The following is a 24,716-nucleotide window of genomic DNA, read 5'->3' as shown; positions in this document are numbered from 1 at the left end:
ATAGAGAAAATAATAACTTCAAATCTGTGTCCAAGTACCTTTAAACTCCATAGACATTGTTTACAAAAGTTCGGGAAAATTTAAATACCTTCTTTGACTAGAGAGTTCCAAACAGGGAAAATAATTCATGAGCGGTAAAATTAAATTGCCAAAAATTTACAAAGATAGAAAAATTCCAAAAACAGTATTTCGTAAATATTCAACACGGAAATAATTGCTATTAATGTTATTATATAATTTCAAACATTAACTAACATTTAAATGAAAGAAACAATTTATTATAACTGATTATTTGTAAGCATTTCAGATATTTCAAAGTTCAGTGAAGATCAAATGAACTAAGTAATTTATCCTAATTCCGTATCAAAAATACTTTAGAGAAAAATCATAAAAAAACATTATGTTAAATTTATTAAAATAATTATAATGAAAATCAAAATTAAAGTTTAGCTTAACATTTGAATAAAAATAAAACACAAGCTTACCTAAATCGGTAAAGAGAAACAATTCCGATGAAAGTTGAATGATGTTTATTGTAGAGTCACAAGATAGAAAGTGAATTTGCTAAATTCACAATCTATCCGGACTCTACTTCGGAATTGAACTCTTGACCAATCAGGATGCTAGTTACAAAAAGTAATACAGGTAAGTCGGCAGTTTCCTTTGATAGGATTGACACTGATTACTTACATTTTCAAAGAGCCGAAAGGTGATGAAGTCAATTAGCTAAATTTCCGTTCTAGTTTTAAATTCTCTGAATTCTAAAACTTTAATGTAACATACACATCTTTAACGGATTTTCTAATTGTAAATTATTTAACAAATATATTTTGGGATTAAAACGCTATGATAGATATCTGAACATTTAAGTTTAAGACATTTAAGGTACTTTATTTCTTAATTTTTTTCAGCTCTACTGGTCAGAGACCAGAAGAGCTTATGGGATAGTAATTCGTCCGTCCGTCTGTCTGTCTTTAAACAATTTTTCAAAATGCTACTCCTCTTACATTTTTTGTCTGATTTCAATATAACTTTGCACACATGTATACTATACTAAGATACATAATTCTGTGCATCGGTTTATGATTTCGATGAACGGTGTTGACGTGGTTACTAAAAATAGACATTTCTGTGAAATGCTTTCAAAATGCTACTCCTACAGTTTTGGTCTGATATCAAAGTACCAATTGTACCTGATTGGCACACAAGTAGACTACACTAAGATACATATATCTGTGCATCACATCGGTTTTCAATTTCGATGAACAATGTTTTGAAAAAAGAAATTTCTGTGAAATACATTCAAAATGTTTATCTTCTTACAGTTTTGGTCTTATTTCAATATTAACTTTGCACACAAGTAGACAACATTAAGATACATAATTCTGTGCATCGGTTTTTGATTTCGATGGACAGTGTTACCGTGGTTACTAAAAAAAAAAAGAAATTTCTGGGAAATGCTTTCAAAATGCTACTCTTTCCACAGTTTTGGTCTGATATCGATTTCAATATAACTTGGCACAAAAGTAGACTACACTTAGATACATAATTCCGTGCATCGGTTTTTATTTCGATGAACGGTGTTGCCGTGGTTACTAAAAAAAGAAATTTCTGTGAAATGCTTTCAAAATGCTACTCCTCCTACAGTTTTGGTCTGATATCGATTTCAATATAACTTTGCACACAAGTAGACTACACTTAGATACATAATTCTATGCATCGGTTTTTGATTTCTATGAACGGTGTTGAAGTGGTTACTAAAATTAGAAATTTCTGTGAAATGCTTTCAAAATGCTACTCCTCCTACAGTTTTGGTCTGATTTCAATATAACTTGGCACACAAGTAGACTACAATAATACAAATAATTCTTTACATCGGTTTCTGATTTCGATGGACGATGTTGCCGTGGTAACTAAAAAAATAGAAATTTCTTTAAAATACTTTTAAAATGTTATTCCAGATACAGTTTTAGTCTGATTATAAAATAATGTGGGATGCTGGTAGACTACACTAAGATACATTATTGTCTTTATTTTTTTAAATTTAATTTTATGAATGATCTAACCATGGTAACCTAAATTGCTATCTGTATAATTTTATTAAAAGCTACTCCTACAGTTGTAGATTGCAATATTCCACAAAAAGTGACTTAATCAAAAATCATTACTTTATTTATTGCTGTATTCAAGTTTCAGGTCCCAATTGCTACTCTCTTCTTTTCCATATATATATTAATATTTACATTTCCAGTGTCTCCTTACGAGATAAAATTACAAATTGTAAATCACTAAATGTACTTTATTTCCCCCATCAATGTATTGGCGCGGTTCCAAAAAAAAACGTGCAGGGCGGAACAAACAGCTAGACAGAAGCAGGACTTGGAGCACGTGGATTGACGGAATCAGAGCATGTAAATGTAAGGAATAACTGTCAGATTTTTCAATTTTATGACGATGTTCAATCGATTGGCTTGCGTGATAATTTTATGCTTCGGCGTTTATGCAAATTATCACGCAAGCCAATCGATTGATCACATCCTGAAATCAAAAAATAAGACAGTTATTCCTTTAGTATAAACCAGTAGAGCTACAGTCTTGACAGAGACTTCTGGTTATATCGTGTAATAATAAAGCGTTTCCTATCAATGTGAAACACCATTTGCCAACAAACTTTGGTATCTTAAGCTAGATTATGAAAAAGATTTCTGTATAAATGTAATGGGATGCAAATGTAAACTTTTAATATAACTGTTTCTAAGACTTTAAATAACCTTGAACCACATTGAGATGCATAAAATGAAAATTCTTGCATGAAAAGATTTCATTTCAATTTTAAGCATCGTTTAAATTTTTTTAAATTAAATAAAAAATAAAGAGTTATTCCTGGCTTTGGAGCGGATGTCCTCGAGTTATTTATTACTACTTAATACATTGTATCCCTTTTACCCTTTCAAAATGTCTTGACCAAATTGAACCGTTATTGGAATTTATCACAGGCTTTTGGGTCGCTTAAAAATTGTGTGTGTTAAAAAGATAAAGGTTTGGAATTCTTACACTGGGTACCCAATTTCTCCAATAAAATATCAAATACTCTAATAATGACAATGACTTTATTCTCATAAAACTTATAAAATTGTAGAGAACAATAATTAATACAAATACTTATAACAATGCACATTGCGTGGGAAAAAAGAATTTTAACCAGGAGAGCGAACTCTCTCGATAATTTTTTGTATAAATTTAACAATTTTTATCAACTGTTTCTTATTTGTGGTTTTAAACAGATTCTCAAATTTATATACATTAGGGTTCTCAGCATAATAATTAGATAAATATAATGACCTAGTTTGTTTTAATACTTTGTCAGTACAACTGAATAAATAATGAAACTCATCACCAATTTCTTTACAGTTACATAGGTTACAGAGTCTTGCTTCTCTAGGAATACCATGCCATCTCCCTGTTTCAATAGGGAGCCTGGCATTACCAGTTCTAAATTTACAAAAAATTCTCAGAAATTTCAATGGTAAAATATCAAAATATTTCTCAAAAGATAATGTACTTTTGAATAACCTGTAATTAAGAGCTTTTGATGAATTGTACATTTCACTATACCATGATTGTTTAAATTGATCAATAAGTGTATGATATACTTTGTTTTTCAACCATTTGACATTAACTGTATTACAATTCCATATATATGATAAACCACATTCATTTAAAAATTTTTGTACAAATTTACACCATGGTGTTTCAATTTGGTTCATATCTAGTGTCAGAAGTTTTGAAGATACCTTTGAATTGTTTGATGTTATCAACTTAGCCCAAAAAGTAATCATTCTAACCTTAATATTAATCAACAATGGATATCTTCCCAATTCACCATATACCATTACGTTAGGGGTAGATGATTTCACATTTAAGAAATGTTTACAAAATTTAAGGTGTAGTTTTTCAAAAAACAAGGAGTTATTAAAACCCCATGTTTCACAACCGTATAACAAAATTGTTTTAACAACTTTATCGAAGAGGTCAAGCTTACATTTCAAAGATAAATTGTGTCTCCTACATTTACTAATCACTCCATACATTGCTCTTGTTGCTTTGTCATACAACTCCTTTATATTCATATTAAACGATGCACTTTTACAAAATGTGACACCAAGATGTCTGTATTCATTCACAATATCGCTGTTAGTTATAAACATTAAATTCCGGATATTTAGAAAAAATGTCTAGTTGATGTTGAAAATCAAATTGGTCTTCTGAGAGCAAAATAGTATCATCTGATTTTACTTTCTCTTTAAATCTATTCATTTATAAACAATCATTTTTACCAAAGCTCATTCCGAAATTCCATATACTTCTCGAGTTATATATTCTGAAATCAATTTCAAAAATGAAATTTTTCTCGAAATTAGCTTGGGCTCTTGGTCATTCACATGTAAGCAGACGGTGTTTGAAGTGCAGCGAAGAGTTGCATAGTATTTGCAAAATCTTTCAAGATTTAAAGTTGATTTCTTACTCTAAATTGTAAGGTAAAGCCCTAATAGCGAGCGTCGCGAAGCGAACTCAATAGACTAACGTGTAAGAACTGAGGAAATTCGGAATGAAATCTGTACATACGTCAGACAAATTTTTCTGTGAAACCTTCCCAGAATTTCTTTCCTACCCAATACCCTTTGCGCGAATAAATATATTAATAATAATAACATAAAGCATAAAGGGTTTTCGGTTTGTAAAAATTTTTATAATTAACATGGCGGTGAAGTTGTCGATGTAGTCGTTTAAAAATTAATTTTTCGCGAAGGGAATTTATATGTTTTACGGTGAGTCCGTTGAGGCGAGCGCAGTTGTACCTTCAAAAATACACCTGGACGTCTATTCACGAAAAATCGTAAGTTTACGACTACGACTTGAACTTACGATAATCCTAAGATAAAAGTTGCGAGCTATTCACGAAAGTGGTCGTAAGATTGACACAGTGTCGTAAGTGAAAAACGGTCGTTGTTCCGCCACTTCAAACGTCAAGTCGCACGAGACATCTAGAGTGTGACGTCACACGAGGGCTCGTCAGGGTTTGCGGAAACAGCCGAGCGTCTAGTTGAAATTATAGATCTAGTGCAATTTTTGTCGAAAGACATTGCAGAGTTATTTTTTGTTTATTTTAAAGATTTCTACAAACTGAATGCCTTTTATGTTTTACATTATTACTTATTTCTTTAATATTACTTTTCTATATATTTTCTAATTTTAAGGTTACAGATAAAGTATGTTCTTTAATACATTTATTCATTGTTTTCTTGTACAATTTTTTTCTGGTGATCTTTAATTAGGACAGATAATACAAACATTTTTTTTCTTTGGAGGAGACTTAATATCATGTCACAAGTTTTAAAAAATGGATAATTCTTAGAATTTTTTCTCCTAAGAACTGAAAATTGAAATAGACTAGGAAAACATTAGTAATATTTCAATAAAAAAAAAACAAATTTAAACAAATCACACCCAGTTAAGGTTTACAGGTGAAAACTTTCAGAATATGTTACTTTTGTGCTAAAAGTGTAATATAAACTTTAGAAAAATATACCAAGCCAGGTGAATTTTATGAGGAAAAACAAAATGACAAAACATCAGCAAAATCACATAAGCTGATTTAACGGCTAAAACTAACCTTTGCTATATTGAAACTATTTGTCATGTTAGTACAATAACCTGGTATGTTAATATAAACTACATGTATGCTAAAATATCAATTTATGTGCAGAGATTTCTAACAATTTTAATTTTAAACATTAATTTTTAAAAATTGTGCTCAATTTTGCATAAATTTTGCTTTTTCCGACTAACAGATTGCAGATTATCTAACCGATTTCTATCGGTTGTAGATTCTGAGCTGTTCAAATCAGGACCCCTACACGTAGGGCGGGGCCACAGTAGTTTATATATTAATACATTAAAATATCTACGAAACATCATTTGAAATCTTTTCTTCAAGAAGAACTCACCCAGAAAAGCTGATACTAATGTTGAATCATCTTGAAGTAGTGTTGATTCTAAATTTGTCAAATCATAAACACCGGGGATATGGCGGAGCTACAACTTGGAGTCTAAGCTTTACATTGAAATATATAGGAAATTCATTAAAAATCTTCTTCCGAAAAAAAAAAACAGCTTAAAAGTGTTGGATCTGATGGAGAACAGCTACTTACTCGGGTGAGCCTTGTGGCCTATGGACCTCTCATATAGCATCCAGTTATGAAACAAACTACATGTATTTTTTATGATTATATTAATGAACGCAGATTTTATATATTACTTCTGTTGAAATCAAGTCATTATGCCCTCCTTCGAAGAGGGCTGATGAGGTTATACATCCTGAAATGAAATTTGGTATATAAGTTAAGTATAAGAATATATACATGTATGTCAAGGTCTGTTTAGAGTATGATCGATCGAGCAATTTTGGACAATGATCTGCCCTTTGGAATTAAGAAAATTCAATGGCAAAGAGGGGGGGGGGGGTGGCACAGGTGTTTCACAAACATCTCTTATAATTTAAGAGCGTGTCTACGAGAAAACCATGCAAAAGGTAATGGGAGTAAGGTTCTCTGATCAACTTCATGTTTTGTGTGTAAATTTCTTCTATAATATGAAATATTTTGCCACAAAAATTTTTTCAGTGTGGTCTCACTTAAGGGGGTAAATCGACATTGTTACTAAAAATAGAATTCTTGGTCCTTACACAGGGGAATTTTTTAGGATTTTATATTAAAAAATTCAGCATTTTATTTAATAATGATATAAAATATCCATATATAGTTGAAAGTAACAAGATACACTTGTTTTGGAAAATTTTTCATAATAACAAACTGTGCCCCCGTTTAAGTGCAAAAAGGTCACAAATCTGGCATATTTCTAGATTTTTGAAAACTGGTGAAAATACTCACTTTTCAAAAACCTATAACTCAGAAAGTGACCCTTAGAATCAACTCAATCATATACCAATTATTAGACAATATGTCTTTCTACATTATATAAAAAATCTGTCTTTGGACTCTCAAATTTTTGGCTGTCCTTTTTACTTAAAGTTGGACATTTTTTTTTTCAATTTTCAAATAATCTCATCCTTGAACTTCAGCAAGGAGGTTTTTGCTTAGTTAAATATTTTCAAAAATTTAAATTTTGCTGTTGAAAAATACCAGTATGTTGTACATTTTTGTTCTTAATCAATTTAATTATTTCTTAGGGGTTAAATGGGGTTAATGTGGGGGGGGGGGGGGTACCTGAATTGTATTATTTTACATTGTCTTTGAAAAGGGTAATATTCACATACTGCTTAGCACCTGTTTGTCAGTCAATAGAACAAGTGTGTTCTCTCTTATCTTAGAAATAAAAATAGATAATAAACATAGTACACTGGTGCCTGCAAATAAGTAGATGACCCCTTTTAGTTTGGAGTTCACAAGGTCAAAGGTCAAGGGTTACCATTCTCTAGATATACCAGAATGTAGATTTTAATCATTCAAAATCTTGAGGACCCATTGCTTCACAGACATCAAATTTAGTATACAGGTTTCTTGAAAAGTAGAGGACCCCTCTAGATTTTGAGGTCACAATGTCAAAGGTCAAGGGTCAAACTGAACAAAAAGGAATATCAGAACCATTTTCTTGACAGACATTTTGTCATGGCAACAAACTCAAAATGAATGAACACCAAGTTTTTAAAATCAACAAATTAGGACATTTCTAATTTTTAATTTCATTGCAGATTAAAATTTGAATATCACTCAATAACTAAGTACATTCAACAACAAAAAAAAAATTACAATGCTTGACTGCTTCCTGATATTTTATATTCACTTCCAAAATTAAAATGACCTTGAAATTTTGTATGCTTGAAAAAATTCTACTTGCTTAAGTATACATCATGATTCTAAATTAAGATAAGATTTAAAAGAAAAAATCACAGCTTCCCAAGTCACATTCTGAATTATTTGCTATACCTGTATACAGGAAATTAGTCTTTATAATAGTGATATATTTGGTAAAACAAAAGCACTGTTGACCTTGATCTTTGGCCTTATCTAACAAAACAAACACTGAAAATTTACTCTGAATTTTTGTGTATTCCTGCAAGTGAAACCTGATACATATTAAATATTAAGATGTTAACAAAGTTGAAGGACATGTACCAATAAAATTGTACAAGTTAACATATATGAAATACCCTGAAATATTGGTCACTACACAAGCTTCTTCAATTGTAAACTGTCTTTTTTTCTTCATGTTCGGTACACCATTTGGGTTGATCTTGAGGTCTCAAGCTTTCAAAATCTATAAGGTGTTTTCAAACTATTCTGTTCAGTATGACCCCATTTTCTTCCTATGTAGCATCCAATAGGTTCTGGAGAAAATTTAACAAGCACTGAAATTTCCACTCCTGGTTTAAAGAACAACTGGACTGTCTCCAAATACACAAAAGTAGTACTCAAAGCACGTATCTGTGAAAAAGGACAATTTTCAGATTAAATTGAAATAAACCATACTTGACATATTCTAAGATTTTTTAAATAAATATCATGTTTATGATAATGCTACATTTATATTTTCCAATTTAAGAAAATGTCATCAAATGACATGGGTAAGATTATTCACAAATTCTTTTGGCTATCTTTGAAAAAAAAACAAGAGCTTCTTAATTTCTTTAAGTAAAGTAACAGAATAGGGAAAAATGCATGTGGCAAATTGACAGACAGACAAGGCAATTCCTATACTATAGTATAACATATCTTTACCATTTTCTCAGCAGTGGCAAGTAATTGGTCATGCTCTTGCTGCATCTGCATTGTCCCTCCTCTTATTATTTCTGGATTCTGTTAACAAAACTAAAAACTGCAAACTCTAGAAGTAATTCTAAAAACTGCAAACTATAAGAATGAAAAAAAATATTCTACAAAGTACAATTTCCCAGATATTTATAATATCAGTTGTTTTAAACACAAACCTTCCTTTATTTGAATAGCTCCACAGTATTTGAAAATCCCATAAATGTAAAGAAAATTCCCATATAAAGCCAAAAATCATAACTGTAGCTATCTTCATAACATTTCATAAATATCTGAAAAATATTGTGTTTCATGATATTCTTTATAATCATGCATCGGCCATCCCACATATGAGACAATTATGGGGATTTAATTGACAGTGAAGACACACCTATCCAATTCTAAATTTACCCTATCAGTAAACAGTCTTAGAAAACCCCTGGACCTATTCAACTTTTCCCTCCCTCTTCATCACCCCACAAAGGCTACTTATGCTATTTGTAATTCAGCAATATCAGTATGTATTTTGCAATATTGTTGAATTTATACAAGTACATGTACCAACCTTAAAATTTCTCTTGACATGTTTGCATATATATTCAGTTTATTTATTTATTTTTTTTAATACAAATAAATAACTTTGGTAACTAAATAAAGCCTTTTTTATAATATACTAAATCTAGTATTATAAACCTGATTTTGTCTTGTAAAAAATCTTCTCTCGTATATAATCAAGTCTCCATCAACATTGTTTTATTTATTTATTTTTTAAATACCAATAAGTTTTTTATAATATACACTTTCCTGTTTCACTTTCAAATTCAAACGTTGTTGATTCGGTATCATCATCACTACATCCGTCTCGTCACCAAATGAATGTTCGCTGACAGAATCATATTCATCAAAATCAGAGCCAGAATCTGAAGACTCGTTGACAATTCATGCACCTGAATCTTTTTCTGAGGACATACAAAACGTCGCAGGAAGCCATAATGTTTACACGTGGTTACGGAACCGTACATCGATCCCGATGGATTTCATAATATTTTATGTATTTTTTATAAGGCCACTAGCATATATGTAACAAATTAAATTCACAGGAAGGACAATTTTCTTAAAACCAAACATAATGTATGCCTAAAACGATTAAATGACAGACATCTCTTCATTAACATAATCATTATCTACCTTCTCTACAGAAGAGTGCAACAGGGGAGATAATTCTTACAAAATCTAAAATAACTGTAAAATACTTTTTTTTCACGTGAAAAGCAGGGGAAAATTAATTAATAGCTTGTATAAAATTCAAAATAATTTTTATTGTTTATATAAATATATTGCACAAAATTCATTTAAATTACTGTAAAAGTTAAACTTATAAAATCACCATTTTTTCTATCATTTGAATTTGAGATGATTTTATTACGATGTAACTTTTATGTCCTTGAGAGTCCAAAGGTGGATTTTATATATTTTTGAGATGATATCTTAAAGATTTTTAAATGAACAAAATTTTGAAAAAAGAAGCGTCACTTTCTAAGAAATATATCCCTGAATATTGACAAAAAATGAATCATTATCATTTCTTGGCACCATGCCTTGATATTTGTGCTCTTGGGGCAGCCTTTTATACAGGGGTATTACAAAAAATTTGATTCCAACTTAAACTTACGACTCAATTCTGTGAGAAAACATTGCCCTTTTCTTTATATATTGTTTTTTCTTTTTTACTTTTAAATATAGAAATGGTCGTTTTTTTCACCAACTTTTTTGCATTTTCCCTTGAATATTGACCAAAATGAATTATTGGCTGTTAATAAAAATAGAAACAATCGATGCAAAAATAAACAACATATTTCTGACTCTCAATGGGTGTCCTTTAAGTTAATGATAAAAATTAGTTTGTTCTTGAGACTGCCTACCAGAGCATTTTTCTATATATCTGCATGGTTTTCTCGTAGACACGCTCTTAATACCATCAATTTTCATTTTCTATGTCATCCGGTTAAGGGTTGGGGAAAGGGTGTATGAAATATGTGGAGATAACGAACAGTACCGGTATTCAAGATCCATAATGTCCATAAAACATTTTAAAAAGTAAAGGTGCTAATCCAACATGGACCTCCGGGATCAGGTGGCATGGAGGAGTAAGTATCCCCTGCCGACCGGTCACACCCGCCGTGTGCTACCTGTCATGATTGGGAAATAATGAAAAAATCCGAAATACTAGTATAGAGAAAATGAAAAGTAATTAAGCTTAGAAGTCAATCGATAAAATCAGAAGCAGAGAAAAGACGGAGCTCTAAAAAGATAAGAGGTCATATCAGGTACGCTGGAGAAGTAAGCATCCCCTGACAAATAGTCACCTCTATCTGCCATGTGGTCCTTATCATGATCAGGCAAAAGGAAATATCCGTGACAATTCAGTGTATTGGCCAAATACTGTAAACAAGGCAAATACCGCCCCGTTTCATTTTCGCTCTACTGTCATTTGGGCGAATTTAAAACAGGGTGAGCTCAAAGTATACAGTATAATTTCTTAAATAAATCTATGACAGGGCGATTTTAAAACTGGGCAAAATTGTCTGCAAGTGTGAAAGGGCTAAAATAACACGGGGCGAAGATGTATAAATTACATGGTTACTGGCTTGAAATATAAGCGATATTTGGGCGAGGGTAAGAACACGTGACAGAGGGCGAGGCTTTCCCAAATATCGATTATATTTCAAGACAGTTATCATGTATTTTGTTTATCCTGCAACAAAATTTAACATTTGAACGTCCAAAACTAGCTATTTTTGACAGATTTAGGCACGTCTATGTAGTATAGACCATATGACGCCATGGCGTAAACATTGCAATATACGTGACGTCACAATGCTTTTAGAACGTCGGAATACATGCACAAGGCTTTATTAGGGCAGTGACCGGATAAAGCTTTGGTTTATTAGGTTACCTTTATTCGTTCAATGTAAGGGTTAGTTGCAAGATAAAACCCTGTATACAGTCATTACACTTAATATGAAAAAACGTCAGCTTCCATTATATTAATTCATAGCAATTTTCCAGTTTGACGGAAGACTTGGTCTAAAAAGATGTTGTCAGTAAGAAACTCAAGCCTCTGTTTAATATAAACTGCAGAGAACCTGTGTGCACAGGAATGTTTGTAACAATATTATTTTGCAAATGGTCCATTACACATTAACGAGTCCTATTTTTATCGAGAGAAAAAAACTTTAAATGATGTTAGAAAGTCTAGGTTTTAATCAATCATGTGGAATGGTTACATATGGAAGTGAAAAGTCGTAAGTTTTGATGTTATTGATTTTTTGTAAGATTCTGTAATTTCAAAACTTCGAAAAATTATTCATTTATCAAAATGGTATTACTAACTGGCACATTATGTGTTTCATTTTAGAGGTTCAGGTATTTTTTTTACCACGCTCCGACCTAAACAAAAATACTAAAGTTAACTATATAATTTTATATTAAGTAAACTATAAAGTATTTTTTAAATGGGAATAGTACACTGTTTTAACCTTTTGTGTCTGTCTATGAGTCTTACCCTTACAATTTTTTGTTGCAGTTTTCTCAGTAAATATTCATCGCAGATAATCAGAGTTTGAGCTCCCTCTTTGTCTAAGCATATCATGTCATTCCATTTGGTGAGAAAACAGTCCCCAAATCATAAACAGAAAACAGTCTTAAGTCAAAATTTTGAATTTTATATCTTAATTCTGATTACGAATTGGCTAAAAAAAAGCATTGAAAATGTGGAGTAAACTACCATTCAAAGATATTATGAAAAGTTCATGTAGTATCAAAATTCCATTGGTATTGATTTGAATTTTTGAATCAGGTCTGTTCTTGGTTTATAGTCTTGGGGTCTGATGTCAATTTCATGGTTACTCATGCATATTTCTGAATTTACGTCGCAGTTTTCTTAGCAACACACACACACACACACACACACACACACACACACACACACACACACACACACATATATATATATATATATATATATATATATATATATATATATATATATATATATATATATATATATATATATATATATATATATATATATAGGATATATATATATATATATATATATATAGGATTCATGAGTAGATAAATGAACATCAGAGCAGAGGGTATTGCTAGTGAGCATCCGTTCACAGATTTCTTGTTTTTTTAATTATTTTGCTGACACGCCCTTCTGAAAAATTTCAGAAAAATTGAAATCAAAACTAATTGTCAGTTTGCATATGTATGGACATACACACAGAGACCGTTCCTTAAACAGAAAAACGTTCTTTTTATTTTAGTGGATATACAAAATTACTGCACAGCCCATCCTAAGGCTTTACTTCCAAAAAAAGACAATTGTGGTCAGTACTCTAACTGTTCTGATTCGGGATTTGATGGGAATCACACGATGGAATGTCTTTATCCAAATCTATTTTCTTTAACATCTTTGTCCTGTCAGTGGTTTGAGAATGTGACTTGTGATGGACGCATGGAACCTCAAGCACCATGTAAGGGATGAAATAAGCACATTATTATTTTAAGAATATTAATATGAAGACCACTTCATGCTCTCCTACGACATCTGTCTTTCAAAGTTTTTTTTAAATTGTATAAGGTGAGTACCAGCAGAATCTTTGTGCTCCAACGAATAAGAGCTGTATTCCTTGCAAGAAGAGGCTTCCATCTTGTGTGACATTGCCTGATGGGAAAAACCCTATAAATTGGTTGTTATGGAAACTTGATTATGCCATCTGCTATAAAAACAGGACCATTGATATAAGGAAATGTCCCGCTAGGTTCTTCGATCCAGTTCAAAGAAAATGTTTAGAGAAAGCAAGCCCAAGTAAGTTTTGCCTTAAAATATGTTTGTTTCAGATTTCAGGCTTTAAAAAGGTAGGTAGGTAGACAATTTATTTTTTAAGGTCAGACAGAATACCTTATAGTGATTCTACTGTTTTTTTTATCCCCCCTTTTCTTCTCGGAACGATTTCTCAGGGATAGCTGGACGACTTTACGTGAAAAATTAAGGGATTGTAGAGAATAAATATACCCCGAGATGTTTTTCTTATTCATTTTTCATTTTCGGTTGTCAGATATGTCCGATTTTTAAAAAAAAATATTTTGTTCCAGTCATATTTCAGAAACGGTAAGAGATTAATACACCAAACTTATATGAGTAATAGATTTTAAAGAGTAGGCGAGCTCAATTGGGTTAAGATCGTCCGATGTCACTTCCGGACGTAACAAGAATTGATCATAAAAAGCGAAAATTTCAACTTTTCTTTTTTTGCGTTACATTATTGCATCTTATTTGTAATTTTAAAATACGGCAGTTCCACCAGAAACAAAAACGACAACTTCCGGTAAAAAGATAAAAGCTACATATTTTTTTGTATTTTACTTTCCCATAACTATTTTTATATATAAAGTACTTGAAATGATTTTCAGACATGTTATTCAGACAGTAATTGTCTAGAGTTACGTCAAATAGTTTTATAAAATTCATTTCCGGTCGCGTGTTTTCCTGTCCTCGAAATGAGATCATAGTCACATGTAAAACTCGAAAACGGTAAGAGAATAAGACACCAAAATTATATGAGTAATTGAGGAGTAGGCAAAATATGTAAGGTTAAATGCGTCAACCGTCATCCGATCATTACAGGTAGTGGTCAAAGAAATTAATAAAAAATTCAAATTTTCTTTCTGGAACCTTTTTTTATATCTTTTTATTGCATATAATTAGAAGTTTAGAAGTATGTCAGTCCAACCGGAAAAAAGACAACTTCCGGTTATTAGACTTAAAAAAAAAAGCTACATAATTTATTTACCGGCATTTTATTCATGATGGATAAAAAGAGAATTAGTGGGCATATTTGGAGGGTGTTTTCTAACATTAAATATTTCAAATAAATGAAAATATGCACTTGATTGAGAGAAGAAAGAAAAAGATTACGAAAAAATTTATGACATTTTTTCGTGCGTTGAAAGGTATTAGTCTAACCCGTCTATTTATATTCGCAATGCATGTTTATTGATAACTGTGATGATAACTGTTATAATTTTTATGATAAGCATGTCATTTAAGTGTTTATAATGGTATGACAGTACTTTAATATACGATTACAAAACATCTACCAGATGCGTTGCATCAGTAATGATTTAATGTAGGTACGATTCCATGATGATTCCTCCGATATTTTCAAAACTTGCTCTGAAAACAGCTTTATGGGGGACAAATTATTACACTCTTCTCTCTTAATCATTTAAGGAAGATGGTTTTATGACGGTCAAAGAATGTAGAAAGGTAACTGAAACTTTAAGTTCGCGAAGTTGGCGACCATTTTACCCGAATTGCTCTTGCGTGGAACAAAAGCATTAAAGAAGTTAGTTTCACCATAAATAAGGGTCGGTCGGGGAAGCGGAAACAAACATATTAATAATTTTCTAGGCCTTTTATGGTGGCCTGCAAATATTTACCATATCAATACTGAAAACCAAATTACTGGACGATGACTGTAAACACTATAAATGGAAAATGTCTGTTTTATTAATCTGTATTTTAGATAACATTGATGAGATCTGCAAACAGAATCCAAAGGCTATCTTCCGAAAGAATGACAACTGTGCTCAGTATTACAACTGTTCCGTTGACAACTCCAAGTACGGAAAACATCTACAGGAATGTAATTATCCTGATCTGTTCTCAACCATAAGCATGAGATGTGAGAACTTCAAGATAGTGAAATGTGACAATAGAACAGAGCCTCAAGCACCATGTGAGTCAACAGAAGAAGGAAATAAAAAACAATGTTTATAACTTTCATGTCAATGTTTAAGTGTCAAAATGATTGTTGAGATTGCGTGTATATATTTATTTTTAGGTGAGTATGTTCAAAATCAGTGTGTAACCAGCAATATCTCCTGTGTCCCTTGTCCCAAACGATTGCCAAGTTGTCAAGGGTTGACAAATGGAAAAGAGGCCTTTCAAGGAAAGCTATGGCGGGCAGATTACATTGTGTGCGACACCAACCGTACCATGAACATCAATCAGTGTTCTCAAGGAGAGCACTTCAATCCAAGACTAAACACTTGCATGAAAGATGTACCAGAAGGCAATTATACTTTTTGTTTATCATGTTCACTATTCAAATCGTAGTTAGCAACTTTGAAATTGCAGGACCAATTTCTACCAATACTGGAATATTGCATTCATGAACAGAAGGAGTCTAAATTGCAGATTTCATTACCCCACGCAAATGAAGTTTGGGGGGGAGGGGTATATAGGAATCAGCTTGTCGGTCTGTCTGTGCAAACATGCACGGTTTATATCTTTCTTACGAAGGAACATTAGATTCTACTACTTCACACAAAGATTGTTCATAACCTAATGGTGTGTCATGACCTTGACCCAAGGTCATTTGGGGAAGTTCAATGTCACTGGAAGAAAAATTTCATAATTCGTGCCCGGTCCATATCTTTCTTATGGATAAACGTGGTAAGTTCTTATTTCACACAAAGATTGCTTATGACCTGAGGTCGTGTCATGACTTTGAACTAAGGTTATTTATACAAGTTCAAGGTCATTGACAGAAAAAGCTAATAATTCGTGTCTGGTCCAGTTGTATCTTTATCTTTTTATTAGGCTGCATCTTCGTTTCATTCATAAAAATATAATGAGAAATTACATTTGCACTAAAAATGTTTTAGCATTTCTTTCTTCTCTGAGAGCCATAAAATACTCATGATTTGGCACCTCTGAAAATCCAAGCGGGGGTATTTTGGCCCTTTTGGATAGGTCTAGTTTTGTCCTTGTTTCCTTTGAGGCCCGGTTTCTTTATTTGCAGTCCTAACCATTCAATTTTATGCTATATTTAAAACTCATCTTTACATCGTTGAACATTTTAAAGAAATATAATAAGCTTGAACACTTAATCAAAAAAGTGAATTTTAAATCACAGTTTGTGAATTGACCCCAAGCTCATATAAAACCCAGGGTTTTGGTAAGTAAACATAAATCATACTTTTGAAAACCTTTTTTTCTTGGATATTTAGCAGCATACTGTATGCATGATTTCAATGATTTCTTGAATTTATAATTCTTGGTACTTAGTTCGAAATTCTTACTCCATTAGTAGGACTAAAGTGGCTATATACTGAAAATAGTGTGCATCTTTTGATTATTAACATTAACATAAAATTTCTTATCCATACGGTCATCTTTACATTCTGGATCATAATAATGTATAGAAGTCACCGCTTAAAACAATGCAGTGCACAATGGCGAGAAATTGTTCAGGAATTGGACAGAAAAGGGGAAAATAATATTATTTATTACCCTAACTTTAATACTGTTTTTCGATTCATTGCACATCTGAAAGAAATCTACTTTCCTCCGCTGAATTTATGTTTAAAGTATTGTAGCACAACATAAGATATGCATTATACGTCACTGAGAAAACAAGAAGCGAAAATACTAGTATTTCAATTTTCAAACAATATATAACGTTAAGAAGGAAAATGAATTGCGTATTTTAAAATAAGCAAAATATTTTACGTTGAATAACACACTTAGTATATGAATTTCAAATATCATAAACGAATTTTCACTGATAGTAAGTTGCTCAGGAGGCTTTCTGATACCACGGAAGATTTCTTCTGCATCGCGAAAAGCTAGGAGTTTGTCCATATGTAGCGGTTTCGAATCCCACAGTGGGGCGTTAAGACCGGTCCCTCGGACAAGACCGTATCAACCATGGTCCCGTGTCACAGTGGATGTGGACATGAAAACAATCCTCTCTGCTCAATGGCCATAAGTGCCGAATATAGGACAAAAGAATGAATCGTTTAAACGTCCAAATCTGGCCCCTCGATAATTTACAAAAAAAAAAAAAAATAATAAAGATTTTCGACATTTTATTTGCCTCAATCTCTCCATCAAACATTGTAGTCTATTGATTTCAATTTCAATTTTTAATCCCATGCACTGTAATTAAGTATTTATCTGATTAATATAGCAGGGGTACGTTGTTTACATCGATTTCACATAGACTTAAGACCACACCCCCATTTTGCAAGCCATTTTTTATATGAGCGCATGGATGTTTCAAGTTGCCGTAAATACGGTCACTGTAAAGAGATAAACTAGTCATTTACATTCGTGAAAGAAATTGAAACAGTATTGCACTCATATATTATTTTCCAAAAAGGTGCAAAACCACGGATACTTGTCTCTATAGTAAAGGCACCTTGTTTAGAAATTTTAACCTGCCTTTGACCTCATGAATAACAAAGCACTAAACACGTGACTCAAATCTATTCACTTTCGCGCTTTCATCACACCTATGTGACATCGTGTACAGGTGTCAGCGAGCAATCAATGGTCAAATCATTTTCAGATGGCTAATTAAAAATTCTGGGTGAAATTCTTAATTAAGATATGTTAAGATTTTTGAATTGTTATTTCATGCAATTTCAGTCGATTTTGCTTGATTTATTTCGATATATATCACTATACGCCTTTGTCCCTAAATATTCATCGGCGCTACGTTTATTGACTCTTGAAAAATAGAAAAAGTTTTTTTTTTAATTTCAGTTAAAACTTTCATTAATTTCATAGATCGTAATTTTAAAAACACTAATTAATCATATCTTTAGAAAGTACACTGTTTGTTACAAGTGCACAAATGCATACTTCCAGTTGAGAAACATTAAGGGGAAGAAATTGAAATACGGAGCGCTAAGACCTACATATAACGGATAAAAAGTCACTGGATGAAAACATTTACACAAAATGCACCTATAATTTGAATAGAGGGAAGCTTCAGGCTTCTTCTGACGACTCTGCAAATGCTATAACTCTTTACATCGGCACAAAAACTCATTTTTTTTTCAGATCATGTAAAAAAAAATCCATATTCGCAGGTATTCTTAAAGCAAGGAAATGCACTTGTATGGCACTTTTAAATGTCCGATCAACGTATTTAGTGAAAAAATCAATCAAAAGGAAAACGGCATTAAAAATATGTTGAAGTGAATTATCATTTATCTTACTACGGAGAGAGAGAGAGCGGATTTGTTGAAATCAAAAAAAATACATTTCAACAATTATTGAATTTTTGAATATATGGAACATAAAGAAGATCATAAATTAAATTGTCTGGCATGAATAAACAGAATTTGGTTCAAAGCAATATTAATGTGATCTCGACTGTACAAAATACACTGACACTGATGATTCGTTATCCACCAGCGATGATACTGACGTTTTTAATTTTCACTTTCTTAACGATTTATTTTTTGTACACAAAGTGTAGTTTTTTTTTTTTTTATCATAATTCAACCGCCTACATGTTTTTGTTGTAGCACTCGAATTTTAAATTTATATATATGCTATAAAATAAATTCTTTTTATACATGTAAATTTAATAAAATTAAAAAGATTAATTATCTTTTTGAAAATAAGGTTTCTTTAACGTATTAAAAGTAGTGTATTCAGTGTTATACGCTCTGTCTACGGATTCCATTGTGATAAGAGAACAAAACCTGCCATATAATTTACTTAAATTTTGTCGGTCTCTAGAACGAAATAAGAGGGGTTTTACGTGTCAGTTATTCATAAAACTTAGTACATCTCGAAAACACACTAATTCTCCTTTAAAACCCATTCATTCCTACTACTTAATCAGTAATATTAAATAACACAACACATTAAACTGTTAAATGGACTAGCAACGACACGCAGCAGCTTAAATTTATTAATGATACACATATTATTAAGATACAAAATGTAAAATTAAAACAAGTTGGATTCATTCAAAGAATGTGTGGACTTAACGCCCTATTTTGGTTTCTTTTTGCGACTACTCTAACAAGTTGAAAATAAAGTGAATCCAAAGTATATTACAACCAATAGGAAGAGCAACGTATTCATGGTTATTTTAGCTGGAACCAATGTACAAAAGCAATGCCTTGTTGCCATGAATCAAAACTGAAGCAACGATACATTGGTGTCGTCTTCCGGAATTTGACATGTACCCGGAGTGGTTTTTAGGTCACGCTGTCAATATTAATAGAAGGCGGGGCTATCGATCGGTGTCATTGTTGACATCTCTCTCTCTTTCCATTTCTCTCTAGAAATTAGAATACGTGTTTGGCCTATTACAGTGACGTCATTATGATTTTTTTTTTAAAAATGTGAGGACACGCAAAATTAAAACAACATTTAATGTGCTAAATTCTGAAAACGGCACCAAACATAGTGATTTACATCTAGGTCATGTTGAAGAATACAATGTAACTGTTTCCACGAGTACACTCGCAGGTGGACATCACGTGATGAATTGTAATATTTAACAGGTCAATCGAAGTCGTAACAATGGAAGCGAGAAGTTTGTTTTGAACATGTTTTTTGTTTATTAAGTGTGAGCGCACGTTTGTCGGCTCTTCTCCTTTTAATATGACATTATTTTGTTCAATATACAACTACAGTTTTCGTAAGAACAGCCGACAAACATGCGCTGACTATGTATTCAGACGATGAAAAATGCGTGACCCTGATTATCTATTGATATTCAAAAAATCTTCAGGCACCATGCCTTCGATATTTATTTAGATAACCTCGAAAAGAGCATTTTGAATTCACATCCGTACCATAAATACACAGTTAAGATATCGGGGGTTTATATGATGAAAAAAATTAACATTTTATGGAACTTAAATTTACGGCATTTTTTCTGGCCAGTTAAGTCCACCTATTCTTTAAACGTCTTTACAGCTCTACGTGTCGTCCTAATCTGGCTTTAACTCAATACTCTATTGAACGCGGTTCTGTTGAACCGCATGACTGAACATACCTAAGCAGGTATTCGAATTGAAAACTTTAATTATCCGGAATAATCCATTCATTATTATCACCAAGTAGAAATTGATTTCTGTCTAATTCGTTCCTCAAACGAAAGAAATCACATTGTATTCACACTAGTCACACGCTTGATAGACGCTCCCCTTCTCATTCAAAAATACAATGACGTACATAGCTGTAATGGCTAAGCCGGGTTTTTACAGTGAAGTCTACCATTTTATTTAATCAATATTGTGTATATATTGAAAGTCTCTTTTCCCCAAAAATCTTTTATGAGTATCTATACAGACTATGCTTGAGGACTTTAGCTATAATATGACAATGTTATGACTTGAAAAAGTAAAAGTCTGCATTTGAAAAGGGGCGAGAAAGCAGAGTTATGAAGATTCATTCTTTGCCAATCGGCAATCCTCGGCTGACTCCATTCACGCTGTGAGATGTATGAGCCACCTGATCGAGGAGCTACCAGTGAAAATTTGCTCTCCACCGGCTAGCCCGGTTACCTGTCCCTTTTTAACTTTTGTTTAGCTTGGTATACTTCTCAATATGCAAGGTTCTGACCAATCAAAGGACAACATTGAATGTAATCCACCTGACCAGGCTATCAATAAAAATTCGAGAGGAACGTTATAAAACAAACAAATGAACAAATTAAAATCATTTTTCATGGCCTTTTTGAATAAAATTGGTAAAAAGAGTTACCCTTCAAGGATGAGGAAAATTGGATATCCTTCAACTTAAATGTGATTTAAGTTTGACACAGGGCTTCAGTTTGCATGAATAGTCAGAAATTATTTGTAACAAGAGGCCCATGGGCCTTATAGGTCACCTGAGAATCATGCAACAACTTTCAAATGAGTGAATTTGGTTCATGTTTTAAGGTAGATGCTATGGCATTCATAATTTTGAAAGAGGCTGGAATAATTGCTAATCATAACTATAAACTTAGCAATTGCTTAGTTTGGTTACTTAAAGGGGCTGGGTGGTTGTTTTTAGACTATTTCGATCTCCTTTAGAAAAAGAGCTCCATATAAAGATATACAAAAGTAATCGAATTTTAAAACTAATATGTATGAAATTTTTCTTTATCAAATGATAGTTGACAGCTAAAGATATCATATCTAAAAATTTAAGTTATATCTGGTGGTTAACTTGTTAATTTGTTGACCCCCAAGCCTCCTTGATACCCATAGGCAGGGTAGGGAAACAAAAAATGCATACATGTATCAACTAATCAGTAATATTCAGCAATAATCAGATGTGTCCCTACCACACATGAACCCCTGACCCTAGGTCCACACATTGCACAATATTTGAAAAGGTGCATTTGCTAATCAAAAATGTTTGATTAATACCACCACACATTGCACAATATTTGAAAAGGCATATTTGCTTATCAAAAATGTTTGATTAATACCAGGAGCAATTCATTTTCAATATAAAAGTAGAGCTTCCCCCTCTATGGTATCCCTGACCCAGGGGCCTGGAAATTCACAATTCTGTAAGAAGAGCCCTTGCACATCATAACAGTTACTACATATACATTGTAGGTAGTTCATCTGCTTACTAGTATTACCCAGGAGCAGAGAAGATTTTCAAATAATGTATTTTCACAATATAATCATTACAGAGCCCCGCCCTAACACCAGAAATTCACAATTTTGGTAGAGACATTCTTGTTCATCATAACTATGTACTTAGTTTATTTAATACCTAGGAGCACAGAAAAAGATTTTTAAAGAATTAATGCATTTTTAGCTCACCTCGACGAAGTCGAGATGAGCTTATGCTATACCGTCGGCGTCGGCGTCGGTGTTGGCGTCGGTGTTAGCCTCGGCGTCCCAGGTTAAAGTTTTAGGAGCAAGTCCATTCCTAAGTAACTATAAGCCTTACCTGAAACAAACTTGCATGGATGATGCATCTAGGGATGTACACTACCAAACTTGTTTCGGATGCTGGATCTGACCTACATTTTCTAGATGAGTGACCAGGTTAAAGTTTTTGGAGCACGTCCATTCCCAAGTAACTATAAGCTCTACCCAGACCAAACTTGCATGGATGATGCATCTAGGGATGTACACTAGCATACTTGCTTCAGATGCTGGATCTGACTTACATTTTCCAGATGAGTGACCAGGTTAAAGTTTTTGGAGCAGGTCCATTCCCAAGATGAGTTACCAGGTTAAAGTTTTTGGAGCAGGTCCATTCCCAGGTAACTATAAGCTCTACCCGGATCAAACTTGCATGCATGATGCATCTAGGGATGGACACTACCAGACTTGCTTCGGATGCTGGATCTGACCTACATTTTCCAGATGAGTGACCAGGTTGAAGTTTTTTGAGCAGGTCCATTCCCAAGGAACTATAAGCCCTACCCTGACCAAACTTGCATGGATGATGCATCTGGGGATGGACACTACACTACTAGACTTGCTTCGGATGCTGGATGTGACCTACATTTTCCATTTGAGTGACCAGGTTAAAGTTTTGGAGCAGGTCCATTCCGAAGGAATTATAAGCCCTACCCAGACCAAACTTGCATGGATGATGCATCTAGGGATGGACACTACCAGACTTGCTTCGGATGCTGGATCTGACCTACATTTTCATTCCCAAGTAACTTTAAGACCTACCTAAACCAAACTTGCATGGATGATGCATCTAGGGATGGACACTACAAGACTTGCTTCGGATGCTGGATCTGACCTACATATTCATTCCCAAGTAACTATAAGACCTACCCGAACCAAACTTGCATGGATGATGCATCTAGTGATGGACACTACAAGACTTGCTTCGGATGCTGGATCTGACCTACATATTCATTCCCAAGTGACTATAAGACCTACCCGAACTAAACTTGCATGGATGATGCATCTAGGGATTTACACTACAAGACTTGCTTCGGATGCTGGATCTGACCTACATTTTCATTCCCAAGTAGCTATAAGACCTACCTGAACCAAACTTGCATGGATGATGCATCTAGGGATGGACACTATCAGACTTGCTTTGGATGCTGAATCTGACCTATATTTTCCATACAAGAGACCAGGTTAAAGTTTTGGGAATAGATTAATCCCAATGAACTTGAAGTCCTTGATATCTGCAGTATTAACAAATTTATGAATATTTGTTTACACTATACATGTTTTTCATGCTACGTGCATAGAAATGTGTATATGCCATGTAAGGGGTTAAACACAACTTGCAAGAATATTGTTGTTGGGATAAATACTAGACATTAAGAAAATATGATGTGAGATTTGCATTACTAACACTGATAACATTCGTCAAGGTGAGCTTCGTAATCTTTGATTACCTATGTTTCATTATATAATCAATAGAGACCCAATCTAACACCAGAGCCCCTGACCCTGGAGCCATAAAATTCACAGTTTTATAAGAGGCACTATGTACCTAGTTAGTTTATTTAATACTCAGCAGCAGAGAAGAAGATTTTCAAAGAATTAATGCATTTTCACTATATAATCAATAGAGCCCCGCCCTAACCCCAGAACCCCTGACCCTGGGGCCATACAATTCACAAATTTAAAAGAGGCACTCTTACTTATCAAACCTATGTACTTAGTTAGTTTATTTAATAATGTATTTTCCCTATCTAATCAATAGAGCCCATCCCTAACACCAGAACCCCGGACCCCGGGACCCTAAAATTCAAAATTTTAGAAGAGGCACTCTTACTCATCATAACTATGGACTAAGTTAGTTTATTTAATACTCAGGAGCAGAGAAGAAGATTTTCAAAGAATTAATGCATTTGCACTATATAATCAATGGAGCCCCGCCCTAACACTAGAACCCCTGACCCTGGGGCCATACAACTCACAAATCTAAAAGAGGCACTCTTACTCATCAAAACTATGTACTTAGTTAGTTTATCTAATACCCAGAAGCAAAGAAGATTTTCAAAGAATTAATGTATTTTCACTATCTTATCAAAATAGCCCCACCCTAACACCAGAACCCCT

General features: G+C 33.0%; 1 protein-coding gene across 1 annotated transcript in view; it reads left to right on the top strand.

The window, feature by feature from the left end:
* The window catches only part of LOC134269470 (uncharacterized), a 77,727-nt gene that overhangs the window by 29,110 nt on the left and 23,901 nt on the right, over positions 1–24,716 (top strand). Inside the window, exons 10-13 of the mRNA XM_062751674.1 lie at positions 13,163–13,372; positions 13,480–13,707; positions 15,428–15,640; positions 15,746–15,976. Of these exons, the coding sequence (XP_062607658.1) occupies positions 13,163–13,372; positions 13,480–13,707; positions 15,428–15,640; positions 15,746–15,976 (882 nt within the window). The remainder of the gene's footprint in view (positions 1–13,162; positions 13,373–13,479; positions 13,708–15,427; positions 15,641–15,745; positions 15,977–24,716) is intronic.

The sequence above is a fragment of the Saccostrea cucullata genome, unplaced genomic scaffold (genome assembly GCF_032062105.1).
Source record: "Saccostrea cucullata isolate Sc308-1 unplaced genomic scaffold, CSIRO_AGI_Scuc_v1 ctg678, whole genome shotgun sequence".
Lineage (NCBI taxonomy): Eukaryota > Metazoa > Mollusca > Bivalvia > Ostreida > Ostreidae > Saccostrea > Saccostrea cuccullata.
Note: the sequence above shows the minus strand (reverse complement) of the source record. Positions and strands in the feature narration are given on the sequence as shown.